Raw genomic sequence first — 23,422 nt, 5'->3', positions numbered from 1 at the left:
TAATTTGTAGATTATTAAAATATGCGTGGACTTTAATTTTATTTTCGGAGAGCATTTCCTAGTCGACGCTGAGCGTTCACTTCCGGGTCAGCTGGTCTCCATGCTGGTTGCAGTCAGCATGGCATCGAAAAACAAGTTCCAGAAGGCGGTTGTCAAGAGTAATAATACAACTGTTGAAGAGGAGCCGAAGCCTGAAAGTGAGTATTTAGATGAAGATGGTGATCAGAAGGAGGATGAGGAGGAGGAGGACGATGGAGAGCTCAACCTGGACGACGTGTTGCTGCTGGGAGGAAAGAAGGTACGTCTGAGATCACTCGGACCAGTTCATATAGACCAGTTCACACAGACCAGTTCACACGGACCCTTTAATACTGACCAGATCACCGAGACCAGATAATAAAGAGCAGTTCATATAGACCGGTTCACACAGACCAGTTCACACCGACCAGTCCTTAGACCAGATCATAGGCTTGGTCACACAGACCAAATCACCCAGGCTGTTTATTCACGTACTTAAGAGCCGAACGTAGTAAATGCGTAATAACACGATTGACGTTGTCATCCAAGTTAACCGTTAATCAGGGATCTCCGTTTGCAAAGAGTGGGTAACTCCTGATTAACGTTAGAGTTTCCGTCACCATGGCTTTTGGTAACTTTTTCTTTTGACAAATGTACTTACTGTAAGTTGCTTTGGATAGAATAACAGAAGAAACCGACAGAGGGTCAGAGAAAGACCGATGAAGATCATTGGTGGTAGTAAGATGATGGAGGACTGCTCATTGTGTATTAACGTGGTGTTCTGTGTGTTCTCCCCGTTAGTCGGACTTCCTGCTGTTGTCGGGCATCAACGACAACCACGACCTGATCGATGGCGGGAAGAAGGGCGCCATCGACGACCTGGAGCCGGGGGAGCTGGAGAAGTTCATCACCAAGCTCGGCGTCCGGGCCTACGCCTCCCTCCAGACAGTCGCCGACGACGACGAGTTCGGAAGCGGCAGCAGCACCAAGAAAAAAAAGGACAAGAAAGCTCCCGCTGGCGGCGAGCCCTCGGAGACCAAAGCGGCGCCGAAAGCCGACGGCAAACCCGCCGTCGCCGCGGAGACGAAGAAACCCAAGAAGACCAAAGAGGCGGCGGCGGCGGGCGGCGGCGTGAAGAAGGCCAAGCAGAGCGCGGACGTGTTCGAGTTCCACCAGCGGTCGCTGCTGCTGATCAAGCCGGGGGGGAAGTGGTTCGACCTGGAGTACACGACGGAGGGCTGCGGCGAGCCCCAGGACGAGGCCCAGGTGGCGGCCTACAAGGCGCTGGCGGCGCGGCTGTACGAGGCGGAGGAGGGCCAGTACCGCAGCAAGAAGAGCCTGCAGAAGGGCGCCAACTCGGCCTGGATGAAGACGGTTGTGTCCAAGGGCACGCTGGTGGACCGCATGGCCGCCATGACGGTGCTGCTGCAGGACGCGCCGGTGCACGGCCTGCAGCACGTGGAGAGCCTCATCGCCATGGTGAAGAAGAAGGGGGGCCGGCGCATGGGGCTGATGGCGCTGGACACGCTGCGCGAGCTGCTGCTGTCGGAGCTGCTGCCCGCCGACCGCAAGCTGCGCTCGTTCGCCCAGCACCCGTTCGACACGCTGGAGGAGCGCGCCAGCGGGAACCGCGACTCCCGCGACCGCCGCCTCATCCTGTGGTTCTTCGAGCACCGCCTGAAGGCGCTGGTGGCGGAGTTCGTGGTGGCGCTGGAGGAGGTGTCCCGGGACAGCGTGGCGGCCACCAAGAGCAAGGCGCTGGCCACGGCGCACGAGCTGCTGTCCCAGCGGCCCGAGCAGGAGAAGGCGCTGCTGGTCCAGGTCGTCAACAAGCTGGGCGACCCCGAGTACAAGATGGCGGCGCGCGCGTCCCACCTGCTGGAGACGCTGCTCCACCGCCACCCCAACATGAAGGCGGTGGTGTGCGGCGAGGTGGAGCGCCTCATGTTCCGGCCCAACATCAGCGGCAAGGCGCAGTACTACGCCGTGTGCTTCCTGAGCCAGGTGCTGCTCAGCCACGAGGAGGCGGAGCTGGCCGGGCGCCTCATCTCCGTCTACTTCACCTTCTTCCGCGCGTGCATCAAGAAGGCGGACGTGGAGTCCAAGATGCTGGGCGCGCTGCTGTCGGGCGTGAACCGCGCCTACCCCTACGCCGTCGCCGGGGACGACAAGGTGAAGGAGCAGCTGGACACGCTGTTCAAGGTGGTGCACGCCGTCAAGTTCAACACGGCGGTGCAGGCGCTCATGCTGCTCTTCCAGGTCATGGACTCGCAGCAGTCGGTGTCGGACCGCTACTACGTGGCGCTCTACAAGTAAGGAGGGGGAGCCGCGCGATTGGTCGGTTCTGGGAGGTGGTGGACAGAACGGGGGGGGGTTGGGTGTCACAGCAGGAATACAGGAAGTGAATGCGCACACACACACACACACTGACTCTCCCACACACACAGTGAGGAGCAGAAAATGAAATATGAACACACAGAATGTGACTGTAGGCTTGAGCGTCAACTCGGAGTTGACGCCAGAGCGATTCATGATTCTGTTCATTTGTTTTGGTCTTCTTCAGTCTCCGAGGAGACACTAAGTGAGACCTTTCTTTTGTGCCACCTCGTCGTCACCATACCTCCTCCTCCTCCTCCTCCTCCTCACAGGAAGCTTCTGGACCCCGGGCTGAGCGCCTGCTCCAGACAGAGCATGTTCCTCAACCTGCTCTACAAGTCCCTGAAGGCGGACGTGGTGCTGCGGCGCGTCAGGGCCTTCGTCAAGCGGCTGCTGCAGGTCAGCTGCGAGCAGAACGCCACCTTCGCCTGCGGGGCGCTCTTCCTGGTGTCGGAGGTCATGAAGGCCAAGCCCGGGCTGAGGCTCATGCTGCAGGAGAACGAGGTGAGGAGCGCGAGGGTTAGAGGGGGGGTGTAAGGCCACCAGGTGGGAGCGTGGTGGCCTTACACCCCCCTCTAACCCTCTCCCTCCTCCATCTCCTCCTCCCGGAGGAGATGGAGGAGGGAGAGGGTTAGAGGGGGGGGTAAGGCCACCAGGCGGGAGGGGATCAGCTGTTACCAGCCGTGCCTCTTCCTGTGTTTTAGTTTTGCCCGAGTGGGCGCGTCCGTCCACCCGGTGTGTGTGGGATAGGTCAGCAGCCTTTGTCTCTTCTCAGGCGGGTGACGAGGAGAACTTCAAAGACCTGGCCGAGGAGGACGACGAAGAGGAGCGGTTTGTAGACGCCGACAAGGTGGTGGAAGAAGAGACGAAGGCGGCGGTGAAGGAGGAGGACGAGGAGGAGGACGATGAGGAGAAGCCAGTGCCAGAGAAACCAAAGCCCAAAGGATCATGGGTACACCACCAGAACCTGGAAGGTAACGGAGATCACTCCACACAGCTCGTTAACGACATCCGCTAACGACCTGCGCCTTGACGAGAAAACCACCCGCTTTTAACTTCCCGTCTGTGGGCTGACTTCCTGTCCTTCCAGGGGGCAAGAAGACGGAGACCTACGACCCCTTACACAGGAACCCCATGTTCTGCGGGGCGGACCGGACCACACTATGGGAGCTCCAGCAGGTGGGTGTAGCCGGACCAGTAACCATGGATACGTAGAAATGGGACTCCGGGGCGATCATTCTTTAACCTTAAATGGATGAACATAATTAATCCCACATTCCTTAGTCACAGTGGTAGTGGGAGACACAGGATAAGATATGGTGCAGCAACGTATAAAGTAGTGCTCAGGAAAACATAAATAGATGCTAGAATAAAGACAAACAGAACAGCCAGGACCAACGGTGTAAACGGTATCAATGAGTGGCTGACGCGTGTCTCTCTCTTCCTCTCCTGAACCGTCTCTCTCGTCCAGCTGTCTCTCCACTTCCACCCGTCCGTCTCCCTGTTTGCCAAGACCATCCTGCAGGTACAGCTCCACCCCCCCCCCCCACACCCGTCTCTAGCTCCTCCCACGTCGGAGGAGATCAAGCCCGGTCGGGGGTCAAACCACCCAGCCCGGTCGGGGGGGGGGTCTGTTCCGTAGCGTCCGTTACTGAGATCATCCGGCTAAATGACGTGTGTGTGTGTGTGTGTGTGTGTGTGTGTGTGTGTGTGTGTGTGTGTGTGTGTGTGTGTGTGTGTGTGTGTGTGTGTGTGTGTGTGTGTGTGTGTGTGTGTGTGTGTGTGTGTGTGTGTGTGTGTGTGTGTCTCTGCTGTAACCATGGTGATAACCCTGAATCTCCTCTGACCAGGGGGACTCAGTCCAGTACACTGGAGATCCGCTCCAGGACTTCACTCTGATCCGCTTCCTCGACCGCTTCGTCTTCAGGAACCCCAAGCAGCTGAAGGGAAAACGTAATCAATATATCTATATCTACATCTCTCTCCCTCTCTCTCACTTGAATGGGAACATTTAAAGTAGATTATGTAAATAATAAAATACACCGATTTATAACTGCATTTACAGGGACGATAGTCTGAAAGGTTAACACCGTAATGTTTAGAAGTTCAACACTCATTGTATAAAATATGATGGCTTACAGAAACAAAATCAAATGTAAAACTGAACATTGATTTTATTAACGGATCAGAGCATTCAACTGTTCAGAGCTGAGCATCAGACCGCTGAAAGAACGTGTTCCATGCCTAATGTCTGTCCTGTTCTGTAGAGAACACAGTGACGGTCTTGTTCCATGTCTAACGTCTGTCCTGTTCTATAGAGAACACAGTGACGGTCTTGTTCCATGTCTAACGTCTGTCCTGTTCTGTAGAGAACACAGTGACGGTCTTGTTCCATGACTAACGTCTGTCCTGTTCTGTAGAGAACACAGTGACGGTCTTGTTCCATGACTAACGTCTGTCCTGTAGAGAACACAGTGACGGTCTTGTTCCATGTCTAACGTCTGTCCTGTTCTGTAGAGAACACGGAGGCCACGGTGATGCGTCCGCAGCATAAGCTGGCCCAGAACAAGATCCGCTCGCTGGCCGGTGAGAGACCGTGTGCTCCAGGATGGAGACACCCACTGATATACACTGTCTTCACGTTTGACCTTCAAACTCATTTACTTTAGAAAACATTTGTCTCCTCAGAAGATTGTATTTAAATCACGGTCCCTCTTGCTGCCAGATCATTTAAACGGGAACTAAACAGGGTATTAAAACGCAATTTTGATGGACTGTGGTAACTCTTGGTTAACCCTTTGTTGTTTATTTTGTCAGTGAACTGCAAGGAGTTCCTGGATAAGGACGAGAGCCAGATCCCCGTGGACCAGGTGTTCTTCCACCGGTAAGAACCGTATTCCTTTAACTGATCATTCATCATGGCTAGCAATAACCTGTTACATTAACACTGTATGGTAGAATTACTACAGTATAACTCTTTATACTAACGCAGTATTGTAGCATTACTACAATATAACATCTACTATCTATTCTGGATTACTAATTCCCCTCGCAGGTACTTTAAGAAGCGTGCCGCGGATAAGTTCCTCCGCCGGCCACCAGGGGGCAGCGACACAGAGAGCTTAGAGGACGTGGAGGACGACGAGTTTGAGAGGATTCTCGGTAAGATTGGACCAAGATGAGAAATAGATAAAATAAAAGCTTTGAGGGCGTCAGGTACAAACATAACTTATCTGGATAAATCGTTTGATTGTTCTTATATTCCTAGTTATGTAACTGCTTCATAGATACATTAGCAGGTGTGTGTAGACGATGTGTGTCGCTTGTTAACAATGCGTCTGAATCGTCTTCTCCGTCCAGACTCGGTGGAAGGAGACTCGTACTACACAGACCTTGGGGACGTCAACCTGGACTTCGCTGGGTACGACAATCTGTGCTCTGTTAGTCAGCCTGTCTGTCTGTCTGTCCAGCTCAGTAGGACGATCTGTGCTCTGTTAGTCAGCCTGTCTGTCTGTCTGTCCAGCTCAGTAGGACGATCTGTGCTCTGTTAGTCAGCCTGTCTGACGATTGCTCTGTTAGTCAGCCTGTCTGTCTGTCCAGCTCAGTAGGATGATCTGTGCTCTGTTAGTCAGCCTGCCTGTCTGTCCACCTCAGACCTTACTACAGCGTGTGATTGGTCACCTGCTGACGGCTCTCTCTCGTCTCCCGTAGCAACGTGAAGACTCCGACCAATGAGTCAGACTCGGATGACTCGGACCTGGACGACCTGGACGACGACGAGATCTCTCTGGGGAGCCTGGACGAGGAGGACTTCGGAGACGAGATGGGGGAGGAGGGAGGGACCTTCGTGAACGACGAAGACGACGACGATGAGGAGGGTGAGGAAGATGCTGTGGTTTCAGACCTTCATTTGTGTCTTAACTTGGAAACTTGCACTTAAAAATAGAACTTAGGCATTGTGTAGCGTCTTATCCTAGCTGTCTTTGTTGTATAAAGGGAATGGGTGCACCTAGTAAATGTTAGTGCTTGGTACTATGAACATCCTTACTGTACCGACAGCGATATAACGTCTGCTAAAGATAAATGTAAAGGGGACTTGTACTAGTTCTGATCTGATGATCTTCTTTTCTCTGGTTCTGCAGTTCCTGAGCTCGAGGAAGGTGACGATGAAGATTTCGCTTTTGATGGTGGGTGGGAACGCACACAGACACCGTCACAACAAACACACAATTGTTCAACACACAGGAAGTGATGGAGGTCATGTTTCAAGCAAACAGCTCAAAAGCAGTTCATCGTGTTTCAGCTGCCAAGAAGTTGAATTCACTCGTTCAATTCAAATGCATGGTGCCGTTTTCCACCAACAATGAAGAAGCTCACCTGGTTGGTTTTGTGTAGATTCCGAAGAAGAGGAGGGGCTTCCAGAAGCCGCACCCCCCAGTAAGAAGAACAAGAGGAAGGCTCCTGCAGAGCTGGACTTCTCCGGCTCCATAGGTCAGTGCCTCTTAACCTCTGGGTTGGTCTGTTCGCTAAGGATCCTGGGTAATCTTGAATCTGTTCACAGCGTCAGAGTGGGCGGAGCTCAAACTGCTGGATTGTGTTGAGGAGCTCTGCCCCGGGCGGGGTCCACCCCGGTATAGCGCCCCCTGCAGTCCAGGTAGAACCAGACCCAGTCACTAACTGTCGTGTTTCCTACCAGGACCGGCCGGAGGGAAGAGGAAGAGGGGGAGGAAGGACGCCGGCCTGTTCACGTCGGCTGAGGAGGTGAGCAACATGTACTCCGGTCCTGACTGGTCGGACTGGGACTCGTACTGGGACTCGTACTGGGACTCGTACTGGGCCAGCCCTGGCTGGCAGGACCGGTCTGAGGAGGACTTTGACTCTGTTGACGGGACCGGTCCTGTCTAGACCAGTCCAAGGTCCTACTGGGACCCAGACCTTTGAGGACCGAACCTAGAGGCTGCTGGGAAGTGCGACCCGCTTACCGCTGGCCACGCTAACTTTTGTTTTTGTGTTCAGTTCGGATCGATGCTGGACGAGAACGCCGGCTCCAAGTTCGACAACATCGGGATGAACGCCATGGCCAACAAAGACAAAGCAGGTAGGGTCCGGTTTGAACCAGCGCACGCGAGCCCGAGGGTTCTGGAAGAATTACAAAAGCTGACCTTTGAGGGGAGAACATTCAGAATACAATTTTTACAGTGTAAAATATTCCACGTGCATATTAAGGAGAAACCGGAAACGCAGAGAGATGAAACACAAACCATCGTTGCTGGTTAAATTATAACTTTATTATAGTAGCTAGATGCTAGCCGGATGAAGCTATAAGTCCCAGAGGTCCTGGCCCCGTCACAGCGCTTAGAGACGTCCTTCCCTTTGAAGGGACCAATCATGGTTATGGCTATGGTAATATCAGAGTGCTGCTTCATGAGGGGGTTATGAACAACGTCAGCAACCTCAACCTCAAGTCCGTAGAAGAAATCTGTAGAGTTCATATCATTCGTCGGGATTTACGTTCTCCTGATGTCCGACTTTGAGAGATCTTTGCGGACCGGGTTGACGATGCAGACGGGTTTGTTCCCGAAGCCATGGAGCGGGACTCTGGTATCAGAACGCAGCCTCACCCCTCTCTCCCCCCCTCACCCCTCTCTCCCCCCCCAGGGCTGAAGCAGCTGAAGTGGGAGTCCCAGCGAGACGACTGGGTCCAAGGCCGCGACGCCCAGACCCTGAGGAAGAAGAAGACCGCCTTCAACAAGAAGAAGGACTTTGTTAAGGCCAAGGTGGCGGGGAAAGCCAAAATGGCCAAAAAGGTTTTCAAGAAGAAGAAGTAACTTCCTCTGACCTGGTTCTGGTTCTGGTGCTGGGGGGGTCAGTCGGACTTAGAGGACCAGGTCTGGTGGTCCTGCTCCCGGATGCCGTAGACCCCCGCCCATTCGTTGGACTGGTAGTATACTGGAAGGGAAAGACGTATTTAAGTCTCATTCAGGAGAGTGGAGGTTCAGAGTTCGGACTGGACGGTTTGGACAAAGCGTTTTCTGTCATGTTTGTAGCTAACAAAGTTCACGAGTTACGTCAACGTTCTAAACGAGAGGGATGACTGACCAGCCAATGGGTGATGAGGGACGTCCATGTTTTGTGTTTGGACCCGAAGCATTTCATATGCAATCAAGGATTAAATATTGGCAATCTCACAATTGAACTGATATCTTAACGGGCACGTTTTTACCACCTGCTATAAGGCTGATGAGCCATTACAAACGTTTTTATTTTATTTTTATTGATCCTTTGACATTACAAGTGGGACTGTACTGGAGGGTGGACCCTCCCACTTGTGACGTCACCACCAGTGGATTGCCTTGTTGTGACCAATCAGAAGATGGGCCCGTTTAAATTGCTCTTCTCATTGGCTGTTATAGAGGGATTGGTTTTCACTTGGTGTGCCGATCTTTAAAGCTCACTGCAGCAGTTTACGCCTTAGTCCTTCTAAATAAAATAGCATAATATCGTTCTTACCTTCCAGTACAGACGGGAGCCGTCGGTTCATGGTGTTCCTGAAGTCTACGGGACAGAGTGACGGTTTAAATGTGTACATACTATCAAACGGACACGTTGAAATGTCCGTCAGATTACCCTTTATATGTCATTATTTTTTGCTGTTCAATAAACCGTTTTTAAAGCCGTACCTTGACTCGTGTTCATCTTGTGGAAGAGGCCGTACGCGCCGAACACACCTAGCAGCTCGAGGGCGATGAGGCCTTTGAAGAGCCGCTTGGCCAGGGGCTCGAGCGTCCTGGGGGCCATCTGCAGATCCCGCGGGTTACAGCGAGATCATGGCATAACAGCACAGCACATTCCGCGATCAGAAAGCCGTACAAACACTTTGCAATCATACCTAGCATCTCTACCTCAGTGCGTAGTCGTAGAGAGAATGGTTGAATCACGAACAAGCTTTGTGTAACCTGCTTTAGTCTTAAATCTATGGCTGGCTATCGTTTTACGACAGTAGTAGCTGGTACTTCTGTGGGCAGGGTTCCCAGATTGTGAGGGAAATCTGGCCCAATCTGGCAACCCTGTCTGGTCCTCATGAACATGACCTCAGGTGGACCGCTACTCACCGCTGAACATCAGACGTACCGTGGTTTGAGTCACACCAGCTGGAGGATATGAACCGTGGATCTTAAGACAACCAAAAGTTCCACTGTCGGCAGGACTACAACTCCGAGGACTACAACTAAGGACTACACACCGCGGATATCTGATATATGCATTCGACTTCCGGAGTACGGAGTCCCGGTTGGCACAAATATGTCAGAAGTCGAAACGAATGTGTTCGTTTTATAATATTTGGTTACTGAGCACATGTGTTGATTGAATGTTTAAGTGTGCAACTGAATGTCGGTTCTCATAGTGTATTCTTCATTTAAATGTAAATGTTCACATGGACAACCGATGATGAGGTCGCTGACAAACTAAACTATACCATAACCACCATTATCACATGTGAGTCACACTGGGAATCGAACCATTGACCCATGTTCCATGGACCCAGACTCAGTCCAACACACCCCTCTCTACTCTACCAGACCAGACCCTGTCCGTCCACGACCACCAGACCAGTCTACCAGACCAGACCTCCACCGGACCCAGCCCACCCGGGCTGGGCGGCATGTGGCTCAGAAGGTATCGGGTGGGCTGGTCACCGGAAAGTGGCAGGATCGATATATTGTAAAGGGCTTTGAATGGCCACCGGTTAGAAAAGCGCGGTATAAATGCAGTCAGTTTCCCTCCACGGACCCCAGCCGCGGGGGGGGCGAGAGAGAGGTAGACTTGTCTTGTCTTCTGAGAAGACATGGAATTATGTTTTTTTTCGCCTTGTTTCCACCTTTTGATTAATTCATATCAGACCGTCGCACCAGAGACTGAATTCTAAAAGTGTCTTCTGTGTAAACCGCAGTAACGGAGGGATTCTGTAAGTGAATTGGCTTCGGTGAGTCAATGCTAAATATTTAATGTCACCGCTTTGACTGACAGGTCAGGGTGAGATGAGAACATCCGAGCCAGACTTCTGTCATGAATAGTGATTATATTCTAATTCTGGTCATAACAGGGGCCGCGGGCCGGGTCTCGAACCATCAACCGCTGCACTGCAAAGTGGAGACGGCTCCTCGCGACTCAACTCAGTGGGCGTGTTTGGATTCACTGAAACCGTCTATCTACAGACCAATTCATATGATATAGGCCTACTAGCCTATATATAATAAAAAGTTATTTATTATCCATTACATTTTATACATTATTAGCTGTAGGCCTGTGTAGCCCAGATATCTGACCGGGAATGCCTATAACGCAGTGAATTCAGATGAGAGATTTTCTATAGGTTCAACTTAACGCTTCTAAGGGATGTTTTTATCCTGAGCAGAAGGCATTCATCGGATCAATTAGCCTTCTACAAATAGTATGGTTTATTACCATAATGTTAAGGATCGCCTTCACATACATATTAATGATTCAGCCTAAAGTCCATTATAGGGCTATAATAATCATTCATAAAACTCGATAGCAACAATGTTTTTTTTTAATATATTTTGTTAAGAACATGACTGTAGACAAATAAATGGATTAAATAGCCCTTTTGTCAAATAACAGCAGGTTTAGGAAAAGCTCTGTTGACTAATGAAAGTGTTATTTCGAGGATGATCACATATTTACTAAATGTGTGGAATCGAGATTCGGTGAACGCGGACTCGTTCTTATCGCAGAGACTCGATCAATAAGGACCGACGGACTCGGAGTAAACAAGGTAGGCCTATAGCCTAAATAAGCAACCGTCATCCGATGTCTTTCGTTTATCCCTCTATCCATCTTCTGTGTGTAAATATAATTTATATCTGTTTATATATTTATATCTGTTTATATATTTATATCTCTAGATATTTATATATAGGCCTACATCGATATATATATTGATAGGCCTATATATCTTTAATCTTTTAAGATAGGCCTATATTTACATCCGTATAAAAATACAGCCCTATTTATACAGCATATAGGCCTAGCGGCGCTTCACACGGAATACTCTGTAATTGGGGAAGATTGGTTTGGTTTCTAGTGTCGCCGTGTCAATAATAAAACATTAATATGTCACTCAGACGTCGCGGCTCAACCTGAGCTCCGAGGCTGAGCGCGCGGTCCAAGGGTCCGAGCGTACAGGGCGGGGCATCGCTCTGTTCAGAGCCAATCAGCGATCCCATAACTATTAAAAACGCCAAACATTCCAGTGACTTTCATCCGCCGAACGTGAGAAAAGCTTGTCCTTAGCGTACGCCTTGAATAAACAAACACATATTTACGTTTTACATTTTCAAAGGCGTTTTATTCCAGACCCTACACTACCTGTGCTGACCATTGATTGGTCCACAGAGGACAGAGGCTCCGCCCCCCAGGCGCCCAGACCCTGGGATCCGTCCATTCATTAGGGGTTGTGCCGGCGGCGGTGTCCCCCACCCCTCCCCTCCTCTCCCCTCCAGGTCTGAGCGAGACGCGGGGAGAGGACTCAGTCGCTCCGAGCCTCACAATGCTGAGCGCCGTGAAAATGGAAGGCCACGATCACGCAGACTGGAGCGGATACTACGGGGACGCCGAGGTGGGTGTGTGTTTGTGTGTGTGTGAGGTTGTCTGTATCGGTTTGTGTTTGTGTGTGTGAGTGTGGTTTGTATCGGTGTGTGTGTGTGTGTACGCGTGTGTGTTTGTGTTTGTCTTGGTGTGTGTGTGTGTGTGTGTCGGTGTGTGTCGGTGTGTCTATGAGTGTACCGTTTATATGTAGTATCGCGCTGTTTATACAACCCTCAGTATTAGCCTTGAGATAATATTAACTTTTGCGATCAAATATTGACCCGACGAGCCGAGCAGGTCTGGATCTCCCGACACGGACCCTAAAACGCAGAGAATCACGGAGACAACCGCGTCGGATTAATGATAACATCACAACACACAAGTGCTTTCTAATGATCTCCTCTAATTAAACTCGTTTCATCCATTCGAAGATGTTCATTCATGCTCGTTATATTGATAGAAAGTGTTCAGTGGATTTTCTAACTCTCTTATTCACTAATTGGTTCTGGATTATTGTTACGATGAATATTTTGTGGTTCATTTTGCGCCGTTCCTCATGTAAAGCATCGATGACTGATCCTCGTCTCCTCTCCTCCAGAGCTACTCCTCGTTCGGGAGCCTCACCGCGGGGGGCCTCGGGATGACCACCATGGGGGGCTACATGAGCGCCCCCCCCGGCATGTCCGGCCTCCCGGGCGGGGGCGGCATGGCCGGCAGCCCGGTCAACGTGTCCTACATGAACCCTGGCGGGGGGGTCAGCCACCACCACCACGCCGTGCCCGGGATGTCCCCGGGCACCGGGGCAATGCACGCGATGGGCGCCGCCGCGGGGGGGATGATGTCCGCGGGAGGGGGCAGCACGAGCCCCCTGGGCGCGCAGTCCGCGTCCATGAACGCTCTGACGCCCTACGGCGGCGTGTCCGTGATGAGCCCGGTCTACGGTGGCCACCAGGCCAACCTTGGCCGCGCGCGCGAGCCACCGAAATCCTACCGGCGGAGCTACACGCACGCGAAGCCCCCGTACTCGTACATCTCGCTGATCACGATGGCCCTGCAGCAGTCCGGCTCCAAGATGCTGACCCTGAACGAGATCTACCAGTGGATCATGGACCTGTTCCCGTTCTACCGGCAGAACCAGCAGCGCTGGCAGAACTCCATCCGCCACTCGCTTTCCTTCAACGACTGCTTCATCAAGGTCCCGCGCTCCTCCGACAAGCCCGGAAAGGGCTCGTTCTGGGCGCTGCACCCCGACTCGGGAAACATGTTCGAGAACGGCTGCTACCTCCGGCGGCAGAAGCGCTTCAAGTGCGAGATCAAGGTGTGCAAGGAGCCCGCCGCGGGGGGGAAGCCCTCGTGCGAAGCGGGCGCGGTGGCCAGCTGCACGGACAGCCGCGGCGCGGGGACCGAGTCGCCGCACGTGCACGCGTCCCCGGTGAAGGAGACCAAGCGCGCAGCTGCGGCGGCGGCCAGCGAGTCCAAACCGCTGCGGGAGCACGAGGTGTCCACCACCAGCCCCGCGCGCCTTCCGTCTCCCGCGCTCCAGACGCACCAGCTCTTCGCCCATCATCATCATCATCATCATCCCAATCACCCGCACTCGGTGCTCGTGCACGACGCGCACACCGCGGGACAGCTGAAACCTGAGCACCACCCGCTCCATCACCACTACTCCTTCAACCACCCGTTCTCCATCAACAACCTCATGTCGGAGCAGCAGAGCCACCAGCAGCACAGGATGGACCTGCGGACGTACGACCAGGTCATGGGCTACGGGTACGGGTCCACCGCCGGCTCAGGGGCCCTCTGCATGGGGCCCATGGCCGCCAAGGCCTCGTTCGATGGCTCCACGCCCGCCGACACCTCCTACTACCAGGGGGTGTACTCCCGGCCTGTCATGAACTCCACGTGAGAGGCCTGGACCTGGGGCTGTACCCGGGACTATACTGGGGGGCTGTCGGAGCGGCCTGGACGCGGGACTACTGGGGGGCTGTCGGAGCGGCCTAGACCCCGGACTGGGGGGCTGTCGGAGCGGACTGGACCCGGGACTGTACCCGGGACTAGGGGACTGTGAGACGGACCGTGTATTTGTATAAATGAGCGCTTGGTTCGTTGGTTGGCTGAGGTGTTGGAGCCCCGTCCGGAGGGTCTGTGGGAGCAGCTCCGTGATGCTCTTTTCTAAGGATGCGACGTAAATAAACGAACAATGCCATCCGTATTTGTCTAGAAAAAAAATCTTTATATTAAAATATAATCTGAATGTTGTCTCCTAAAATGTTATTTTTTATTCTAGTAAAAAGGTATTGGGAAATCCGGGAAAAATATTTCAAATAGGCGATTTAAATGATTCCAATAATGAGTGAAAGGTATTATATACTGGGCCTAATTGTTTTAACTTTAGATTATACAATTTAAATCAAAGAAGATAAACCTTAATTTTCTCTATTTTAATTATAATCGAATATATCCGTTATTTTTTGGACGATGCATTTAATAGGCTACTAATCTCCAGAGATGACGTCTGAGCTGCAGGTCACCGAGAAGTGCCGAGATAAGACGCGGAGAACAGAGAACAATAGGCCGGCTGATCTGCCGATAACACCGCGGACTCGAACCCGCGCCCCAATCAAAGGCCCTCAGTGGATACCAGATAAGCAACTCGAGCCTGAAGGGATCATTCCGAGTATAATTCGTTCCGCATTCGTTATTTGGTTATTCTGACGGCTGTAGGCCCACTTCCTTTAAAGTAGGCTCTTTTAGGACCCGTTTAAAAAAACTACATTTAAAAGAAAGATCAAACCAGACCTTAGAATAAAACTTAACAATATGCAACACTGTGGGTATGTACAGAGCTAGGCTATATATACTGTGACTATGGATATCTAAAGGATCTAGGCCTTACACTGGTTTAATTGGACCTATACACTATGGAAAGGACCAATACACAGGACCTATAATTTTTGGTTCTATCCCATATTGGACCTACACTATAATGTCGTAGGACCAAACATTATACGCTTTCTTTTTAAATCGTTTTTTCTCCTCTTGATGTCTTTCATGCTGACAATGTCTAGGACTTCATAAGGTTCTTACACAAATCTAAAGTAAATCATTAAATACATTTGAACTCAGAATCGTCATGTAGGCCTATTCCAATGTTAGCATACAATTATGGGCATAGGCCAACGGCATTTAATTTCCCCCTTCTGTAATTAAGGCAATAGCCTTCTAACACCGACATCTAAATGTAGGCCTACAAAAAAAGAAAAAAACAACAACCACAACAACGGAAGGCCTTCGAAATAAAAACATTTATTTTCTGTAGGCCTAATATCTATTTAACCTTGCCGACTTCGAACTGTTGGGTGTTGTTGAGTCAGAGCCTCCGAGCAGGCTTCAGACTGGGTCCAGACCGGGACCAGGTAGGCCTACCAGAATGGGACTCCATGGGACCAGACTGGGACTCTACCGGGACCAGACTAGGACAGGTCAGGTTAGCGTTAAAGTTGAGGCAAGTTTGAAATATTCGCGTTTTGAGTTGCGCTTCAGCAAAATCAGACGACTTTTGGTCCTAGACGACCACCCGCTGAGAAGTGGAAGCTAGACCCCACCATGGACGTTAGACCCCACCATGGACCCTGTTCGACCCTGTCTAGCGGGTGGTTCACAAAACCAAAAACCGACACCAGCGTCATGTCGAAATAAAAAGCGAGACATTACAGGAGCGAGTGAGAGCGCATCTTGAGCGTTGCGGACGCGCCGGGCGCCGGGGGAGAGTCCGAGCGGCCCGGCCAATTCTGGCGCACTGGTGCGAAATATTTAGGAGACACGTTCAGGGACCAGCCGTTTACATTGGTAGACAGTGTCCTCTGAGTCAACACTGGCCATTGACTCACTGAGCGGACCCGCATTCTGAACCAGGCGCTATCTCATCTCACACACACACACACACACACACACACACACACACACACACACACACACACACACACACACACACACACACACACACACACACACACACACACACACACACACACACACACACACACTTTACAAATTGGTTTTCAATAAATCTCATGTTATCAGAGGTAGGCTACACTGATAGATGTAAAGGCCTTGCCTTATTAAAAAGGGAAGTAACGTGTTTTTATTCCTAAAATGAGGAATAGTCTAAAATTAGACTATCCTCATCTCTATTTACATTGAGGGCATTTATCAGACGCTTTTATAGAAAGAGACTTACAATAAGTCCATTTGTCAGAAGAAATAGAAACAAAAACAAATCGTAAGGATGTTCAAGAGCCAATCCCTTACAATTGCGTGGTTAATAAGTCACTACACAACGCTAAGAAAAAAGTATATAATCTAAAATGAATATCATTGCTGAAACATTTGGGCCTTTTTTAATTTCCCAGCTTTAGCGTGTGTACGGATTAAAGATTCTTCCAGTATTCAGACACACACAAACCGAGCTTCCCCCCGCAAGCTGAACACCACCAGCTAGTCACTGACGCATTTCACCAGTCCTCATGACTCCCAGACCACGAGAACCTGCTTCTGCGAGCGAGCTCACCGCCGAACATGAACCTGAGAACCTCCCAGAAGGTGTGTATTGGAGGACAAAGCCTCTGCTAAATGCCCTGAATGTAAACCGTTTATTATTGTATAGAGTAGTGTGAGAGTATCTGCAGTCTGGTTTGTACCCTCAAGCAACCCTTCACTAGGTTCTAACCTCAGTGAGAACCTCCAGGGTTCCCCCACGGGCCGAGGGGTGAGGGACCCGGGGCCGGTGAGGGACCCGGGGCCTGGGAGGGTTGGATCAGTGGGATTAGAGATGTAGGTACAATGCAACACCCCGACACCACCCACAGACGCTGATCTCCCAGGATCACAGCTAACACCATTAGCTAACACCATTAGCAACAGAATGAGTCCCACCGGGAGGCCGGCCGTCCCCTCAATGGGGATTTGAACCAGCAGCCCGAGAATGGAGTCTGGAGGCTCCCGGATGGAGTCAGTGGCCTCAGTGGGATCACTACTGTAAGACCAGAGGCATGGAGGACTGAAAGCAGGGATGAATCAAGGCAATACACAGCCTAGCAAACCTTAAGCGAGCCAGGCTGAACTAGCCAGCCCTGCTAACCTTGGCAGCCGTGCTAATCTTGCCAGGCGTCCTAACCGAGCCAGGATTGCAAATCGAGCCAGCCGTGCTAACCAAGCTAGGCATGCTAACCTAGCCAGCCGTGCTAACCTATCTAGTGGTATAAGCGGTGTGGGGAACGTTTCTAAAGCAGACACATGAATTAGACAAAGCTAACATCAGATCAATAGATCGGCCAACGGTTTTATATCTACTTAATGTAAGGGTGGAAAAGTACAAAGGTAAAAGTGCATAAATAGTTGGACTCAATAAGTGATCATTGAGTCCGCTCTACTCTGTAAATGTATACTGTAATAATACAGACTGTATACTGTAAATACAACTTTAGGAAAATGTCGTCCATAACTGTTGGAAAAAACAGGACAAAACGTCATGCCAAGTCCAGGGAGACAAATCTACACTCAGGATTCAATCTCGCGCCTGGGATGGGGGTACATCACACCACGCCCCGTGTTCCTGGTCGTTCCGAGGACGACAAGGAACTGAGAACAAGGGTTCACTGAACCTTCTCTATGGAACCAAAGGACCCTCAGATCATCAACACCTCTCTCCATCTCCAAATAACCATCAAATCATCGTGCCGGTCGGCCATCTGATCAGTTTGGTGGCCGTGAAAAGCTCCAGGCTGAACCTCTGCTGTAGAGACACTGAACGTCTGTCCCTCATTTAACCTCTCCAACAACCCACATCCATCCTGGCTCGCTCCACAGGTAACAACACAAGGTGCACTTGATGGATGGTCAGTGGAAATGTACTCAGAACGGCTGTTGACTAGTGGTGGAAACCATGTCAGCAGAGTGATGATCCAGTGCAACAATACGCACACCTTCGTCATCAAGTTCTCTCTGCTCACCGTTGAATAAGTTGAATCAAGAGTCACTTATTCAGAGCTCACAAACCCTCTGCAACACCCCCCCCCCACCCCTCTTACACACTTATTGTATGTTGTACATCCTTGCGCTTAAAAATAGTATTTAGCATCATGTAGCATCTTATCCTAGCTATCTCTGTTGTCTACGGGGAATGGGTTAACCTAGTGATTGTTAGTGCTTGGCATTTGGTTCTATGAACATCCTTACTGTACCCACAGCGATATATTGTTGTTTCTCTTTCTTCTGACAAATGTACTTATTGTAAGTCACTTTGGACAAAAGCGTCTAAACGGCCACCCCTTCACACAAACCCCTTCACGGCCACCCCTTCACACAGACCCCTTCACGGCCACCCCTTCACAACACGGTGGGTGGATGAGGAGGGGGAGCCCCCCCCCCCAGCCCTGTTAACGCCCTGCTCCAACAGTCAGGTCAGTGGAGTGCCCTTCACAGGTTTGTTTGGTCGGTGCAGATCAGGTTGAGCCCGGTCAGTTTAAACATTAACAACCCCACCTCCACCCCTCCTGCACCCGGTCACCACCATCGATCAGTACCTTGCACCAGGTTATTGGGAAAACACTTTATCTGGTGAAGGGTTGCTTGAGGGTACAAACCAGACCGTCGATACTCTCAAACTTCTATATATAGCAGTATATGGTTTACATTTTACATTGTCCAAAGCCACTTACAATAAGTACATTTGTCAGAAGAAAGAAACAATAATATGTCTCTGTCGGTACAGTAACGATGTTCATAGAAACAAGTGCCAAGCACTAACCATCACTAGGTTAACCAATCCCTGTATATCACAGAGACAGCTAGGATAAGTATATATAGCGGTACTAGTATAAACATAGTAGTACATATTATATTCAAGCACTCATATGAACGATATTATTAATATATAGTACAAATGATACTACTAGACTATATGGAGTAAAGCGATCCAGTGAGATCCGGTCGATCAATGAGTGGATAGGGGTGACACATCCGGTTCAAACCGGTTCAGTCGATGCGCTCAGGTGGGCTGCAGGCTGCGGACATCGGGGTTCGACCCCAGAACCATTGGGCCGGGGGTCAAACCCCTTCAGCGCCCCACAAGCTCGGGGCGCTCCCAGACAGTTACACACAGAGGACGAAGCGAAACCGATAGAAGCGATCGAAGACGGACCGCTCAGCGTTCCTGTTCTCCTCGACATGCTTGCACAGCGGGAGCGAGGTTTAATGACAGAGAGGGGGGGGGAGGGGGAGGGGGGTGGAGGTAAACACGGCCAGAGAGGCGTTTAACAGAACCCCTGCTTGATAGGTGGACGGCCCCGTCGGCTTAAAGCAATTAATTCAGCATTCTGACATAAACTCCTCACTCAGCGCGACAGCTTGGGCCTCAGAAAGGAGTGAGTTCTCCTGGGAACAGACGGGAGATGGCAGAGTCTCTTTCTGCCCCTGCTCTGTTTGCTCTCTGGCTCTGAGAGCAATCTTCCCCCGGCAGAATGAAATGCAAGGACACAAACAATGTGCTGGGAGGAGAGAATAGGGCCAGGGGAGAATGAGCAGTTTGGAATATTTGCTCAGTGGCAGAGCAGTCACAAAGGCAGAGCCCCGGCTCCAACAAAGCTGGACCCTCTCCCCTTTTGTTGGCTGTGGATCTCCTAACCCTAACCCTGGACATAAAAAACACATTCATACGTTTTCTGTTTCCTCATTTTTGTTAATTGCAAAACTATAAAAAACCCTCTTTTCACGGTTGGATTGTACCATCATGAGACTTAGCGCTGGAGTGTGTCCTTTGATTTGTGTACCGTTCGATGCGTTTTGAGCTCGGGCCAGCTGTGAGGCTGCCCAGGTCTGTCCCTGCATGTGCTAAAGTTTGCTTTGGGAACCACGAATGTTGATCTTGACATTTGCTGTTTAGCGAGCGCTTTCCAGCTCCCGAAACGCTTTAGCATTTGGAAAAATGTAAGAAATCCTTGATTTGTTTCTGCGAGGGCTGCGATCTGTGATGAAAAGTGGCGGCTCTGTCAGCTTCCTGACTTCTAGCTGTTGTTGACATTTGGTCTAGTCTCTCGTTCCCCCCCCGCCCCGGCTCCCTGGGTGGCCCGGACTTAAAGCCATATACAACTCTGCTAAGCCGTTTTCACCTTTAAGAAAGCGTCTTTGTACATCGCTATGAATGGCAAAACAGATGTTTAGCTAAAACCCAGTGGTCTCTGATCTGGGCCGAGCCTGTCCACCGATTCCCCGCCATTAATTCACTTTCTCCCGCCTCTTCTTTGGTTCTTGTTGCATATCGAACACCTACGTTTCCAAAACTTTGAATTCACCCTTCGATGCCGCGGTGTTCCCCCCCCTGCTGCTCCCTGCCGTGACTCCTCGCTGTCCTCCTCACTGTCCTCTCCACTGTCCTCCTCACTGTCCTCCTCACTGACTCCTCACTGTCCTCCTCGCTGTCCTCCTCGCTGTCCTCCTCGCTGTCCTCCTCACTGTCCTCCTCACTGTCTCCTCACTGAGCCTCCTCCTCACTGTCCTCCTCACTGAGCCTCCTCGCTGTCCTCCACGCTGTCCTCCTCACTGTCTCCTCACTGTCTCCTCACTGTCCTCCTCACTGACTCCTCACTGAGCCTCCTCACTGACTCCTCACTGACTCCTCACTGTCCTCCTCACTGACTCCTCACTGTCCTCCTCACTGACTCCTCACTGACTCCTCACTGTCCTCCTCACTGTCCTCCTCACTGACTCCTCACTGTCCTCCTCACTGTCCTCCTCACTGACTCCTCACTGTCCTCCTCACTGTCCTCCTCACTGTCCTCCACTCGACACTCGAGGCGTCACCCGTCCTCCGCGGTCCTGAATGGAGTAATGGCCGCCGTGTGAAGGGCTTTGTCAAACACTCCCGACCTGAGAGGGGCTGGAGATCTCCCCTGGTTCCCTCCTGACCCCGCGGTGACTCCGGCCTAGGTATGCGCTCGGTGTTTGCCAAGGCATCCGTCTTTGGCTGAGCTCTCGCTCTCTAAAGAACATGCATTCCCCGAACCCTTCCCTTATTTGAGATCTACTTGGGCGAAGTGTTTCTTTGCGGATCCGTCACCCGGGATGACGGAGAGGGGTGGCGTTCTTTGGTTAAGGGGTGCAGGGTGGGCGGTGTTTGAAGTGCTGTTGACGGTACAATGCGGTGGTTGTGTTGCCGTAGCAGATACTCGGCCGCGGTGCAAGTCGTGAAGTCATAAGGGTCGCGGCGATAACAATGACTGATTCAGGAGGAATGCGGGAGCAGGAACGCAGGTGAGCTGAATGCAGGCTTTGTATCGTCGGAGCGGACGGAGTGCCCGGCATTACTCACACCAAGAAAGAACCGCCAATAAAACTCAACTGAGGTTGAGGGTTCAATCCCCAGAGAGGCTCAACTCTGAACCGTCACCATTAACACAGGTGTGTCCAAGCCTCTGTACGACTTCAGAGGTCAGGACAAACTGTCGATTGTGGTTTATGAGAAATGAAGTTAAAACAACTGATCTCCTCTCTTTACTAAATCATACAACTTTAAGTCCTTTCTAGCGGAGGATATGACCAGCAGGACCTGAACCAGAACCACACAATGGGTGGACCGGACCATGGATGTGTTAGCCGTGCCTGGTCCGGTTTCCACAGTCGGCCCTACAATAGGGAACCACGCTGACCCCCACTGCCGGCTCCGCTGTGTCGTGTGGTTGGCTTCACCAACGTTTAAAATGCAAAGAATAGTAAGGAGGACCTTTGGCCCAGCGGCCGAGGTGAGAGGGAGAGGTGCCTCCGAGATACAGATGACATTAGAGGAGGAAGGGGGTTCTCTGGTTGTGTCAACATGCCGCGTCGCGCGGCCATCAGTACGGGCTGTTTGACGGAACCGTCTGAGAGCAGGGCTCCTGCTCACCATGTGACCCTGTGACCTCACAGATGGCCCACCAATCCGCTCAAAGGACAGAGAATAGTTGATTTAAGTCAGTTTTAAAGCTTCTGTGAAATGTGTTAAAATCAATAGGAATGTTTTTTTTCAAGATTTGACCGACCGTATATATATCCTTTTTTCACGTTCATTTATTGATGTTGAGGTTAATTATTTACTGAATATGAAAATAAATATTGAACATATAGATGCCTATTGAGTCCTTATATAAGCTTATGTAGATATATATACTGCCCTCAACGGGGTAACGAACCGCTAGGCAGAATCACAATAGATTTATATTGCGGGCTCGCTGATTGGTTGGAGGATGGAAGGATGAGATGGAAACAAATCAAAAGATTTAAACGACAGAGGGGAGTCCAGTCGTCATCATCCAACCCAGGGTTGAGTCCAGCTTATGGAGCTGGAAATTACAACATGCTCACTAAAATGTCTTTAGCCCTAGATGAATTATACTATAAATATATATATATTAAATAAAATACAATTCTATCCATGTTTAGCAAATACAATTAGCTCTGCTTTTTTATTAGGCAGATATATTCTGAATATATATTGTTTTTCAGCTAATGCAATACTTTAACTGTGTCCAGGCTAGGCTAGGCTAGGCTAGGCAAGGCTAGGCTAGGCTAGGCTAGGCTAGGCTAGGCTAGGCTGGATCATTCAAGAGCTCAAGCATTCCAACTCGGCAAATTCCATGAAGATTGTTTTTATTATTTAGTTACTTAAAACGGTTTCCTTTGTTTTGATTCTTGGTCAGCAGGACTAAACAGATGTACGTTGTTCATTATATAATCTCTATGATATCTATTATATTTAATATAATAGATATTGTACGGGAGCGGATCAGAGTGAGGATGAGGAGGTTTGTGTCGTTCTGGACCAGGACCAGGACCAGGGAGGACCCGGAGCAGGACCCGGACCAGCCTCCTAGGACCAGGGGACCAGCTTCCTAGGACCAGAGGACCAGCCTCCTAGGACCAGGGGACCAGCCTCCTAGGACCAGAGGACCAGCCTCCTAGGACCAGAGGACCAGCCTCCTATAGGACCAGGGGACCAGCCTCCTAGGACCAGGGGACCAGCCTCCTAGGACCAGGGGACCAGCCTCCTAGGACCAGGGGACCAGCCTCCTAGGACCAGAGGACCAGCCTCCTAGGACCAGAGGACCAGCCTCCTAGGACCAGAGGACCAGCCTCCTAGGACCAGAGGACTTGTCCTTGGGTCTGAGGGGAACAAAGGACGGGTCGACGCGACCCATTAATCATTGACTGTATTAGAGCCCTCCTCCTTTCTATTCGCTGCCGCCGGGTTTTCTGGTCGGCACGTGACGCGTGGCGGAGGAGGAGGGGGAGCCGGTGAGCAAACACAGGTGTTGGGGAGTTAGCGGCGCTGCCAGGGACTACAGCAAACACGGACCGCCAGGCCACACCCAGTCACAGCCACACT

General features: G+C 51.0%; 3 protein-coding genes across 7 annotated transcripts in view; 2 read left to right on the top strand and 1 right to left on the bottom strand.

The window, feature by feature from the left end:
• The first annotated feature begins 96 nt into the window (after window positions 1-96).
• cebpz (CCAAT enhancer binding protein zeta) lies at window positions 97-9,156 on the top strand. Its single transcript, XM_056580591.1, has 17 exons — window positions 97-298; window positions 820-2,330; window positions 2,667-2,898; window positions 3,170-3,368; window positions 3,485-3,573; window positions 3,866-3,919; window positions 4,245-4,347; window positions 4,912-4,980; window positions 5,212-5,278; window positions 5,450-5,556; window positions 5,755-5,815; window positions 6,106-6,272; window positions 6,537-6,581; window positions 6,790-6,885; window positions 7,091-7,155; window positions 7,411-7,492; window positions 8,053-9,156. Exons 1-17 carry the CDS (start codon window positions 101-103, stop codon window positions 8,220-8,222), a joined length of 3,315 nt encoding a protein of 1,104 aa, XP_056436566.1. The 5' UTR covers window positions 97-100; the 3' UTR covers window positions 8,223-9,156.
• Window positions 7,324-23,422, bottom strand: part of LOC130374038 (protein CEBPZOS-like) — a 34,508-nt gene continuing 18,409 nt past the window's right edge. Inside the window, exons 1-5 of one of the 4 annotated variants that reach the window (XM_056580600.1) lie at window positions 9,507-9,716; window positions 9,075-9,192; window positions 8,905-8,949; window positions 8,234-8,343; window positions 7,330-8,137 (exon numbers count right to left, since the gene is read on the bottom strand). In XM_056580600.1, the coding sequence (XP_056436575.1) occupies window positions 8,261-8,343; window positions 8,905-8,949; window positions 9,075-9,192 (246 nt within the window). In that variant the 5' untranslated portion in view covers window positions 9,507-9,716 and the 3' untranslated portion in view covers window positions 7,330-8,137; window positions 8,234-8,260. Of the gene's footprint in view, window positions 8,138-8,233; window positions 8,344-8,904; window positions 8,950-9,074; window positions 9,193-9,506; window positions 9,717-23,422 lie in introns of those variants that run through there. The other 3 variants (XM_056580599.1, XM_056580598.1, XM_056580597.1) reach the window with 3 other exon arrangements.
• LOC130374037 (hepatocyte nuclear factor 3-beta-like) lies at window positions 9,264-14,285 on the top strand. Of its 2 annotated transcripts, XM_056580596.1 has the most exons (5): window positions 9,264-9,891; window positions 9,975-10,378; window positions 10,499-11,191; window positions 11,919-12,034; window positions 12,602-14,285. In XM_056580596.1, the coding sequence occupies exons 4-5, from the start codon at window positions 11,966-11,968 to the stop codon at window positions 13,910-13,912; spliced, it is 1,380 nt and encodes a 459-aa protein (XP_056436571.1). In that variant the 5' UTR covers window positions 9,264-9,891; window positions 9,975-10,378; window positions 10,499-11,191; window positions 11,919-11,965; the 3' UTR covers window positions 13,913-14,285. The 2 variants fall into 2 exon arrangements, with proteins under 2 accessions (XP_056436571.1, XP_056436570.1); XM_056580595.1 differs by lacking the exon at window positions 10,499-11,191 and having other exon boundaries at window positions 9,264-10,071.

The sequence above is a fragment of the Gadus chalcogrammus genome, chromosome 21 (assembly GCF_026213295.1).
Source record: "Gadus chalcogrammus isolate NIFS_2021 chromosome 21, NIFS_Gcha_1.0, whole genome shotgun sequence".
Taxonomy (NCBI): Eukaryota; Metazoa; Chordata; class Actinopteri; order Gadiformes; family Gadidae; genus Gadus; species Gadus chalcogrammus.
Note: the sequence above shows the minus strand (reverse complement) of the source record. Positions and strands in the feature narration are given on the sequence as shown.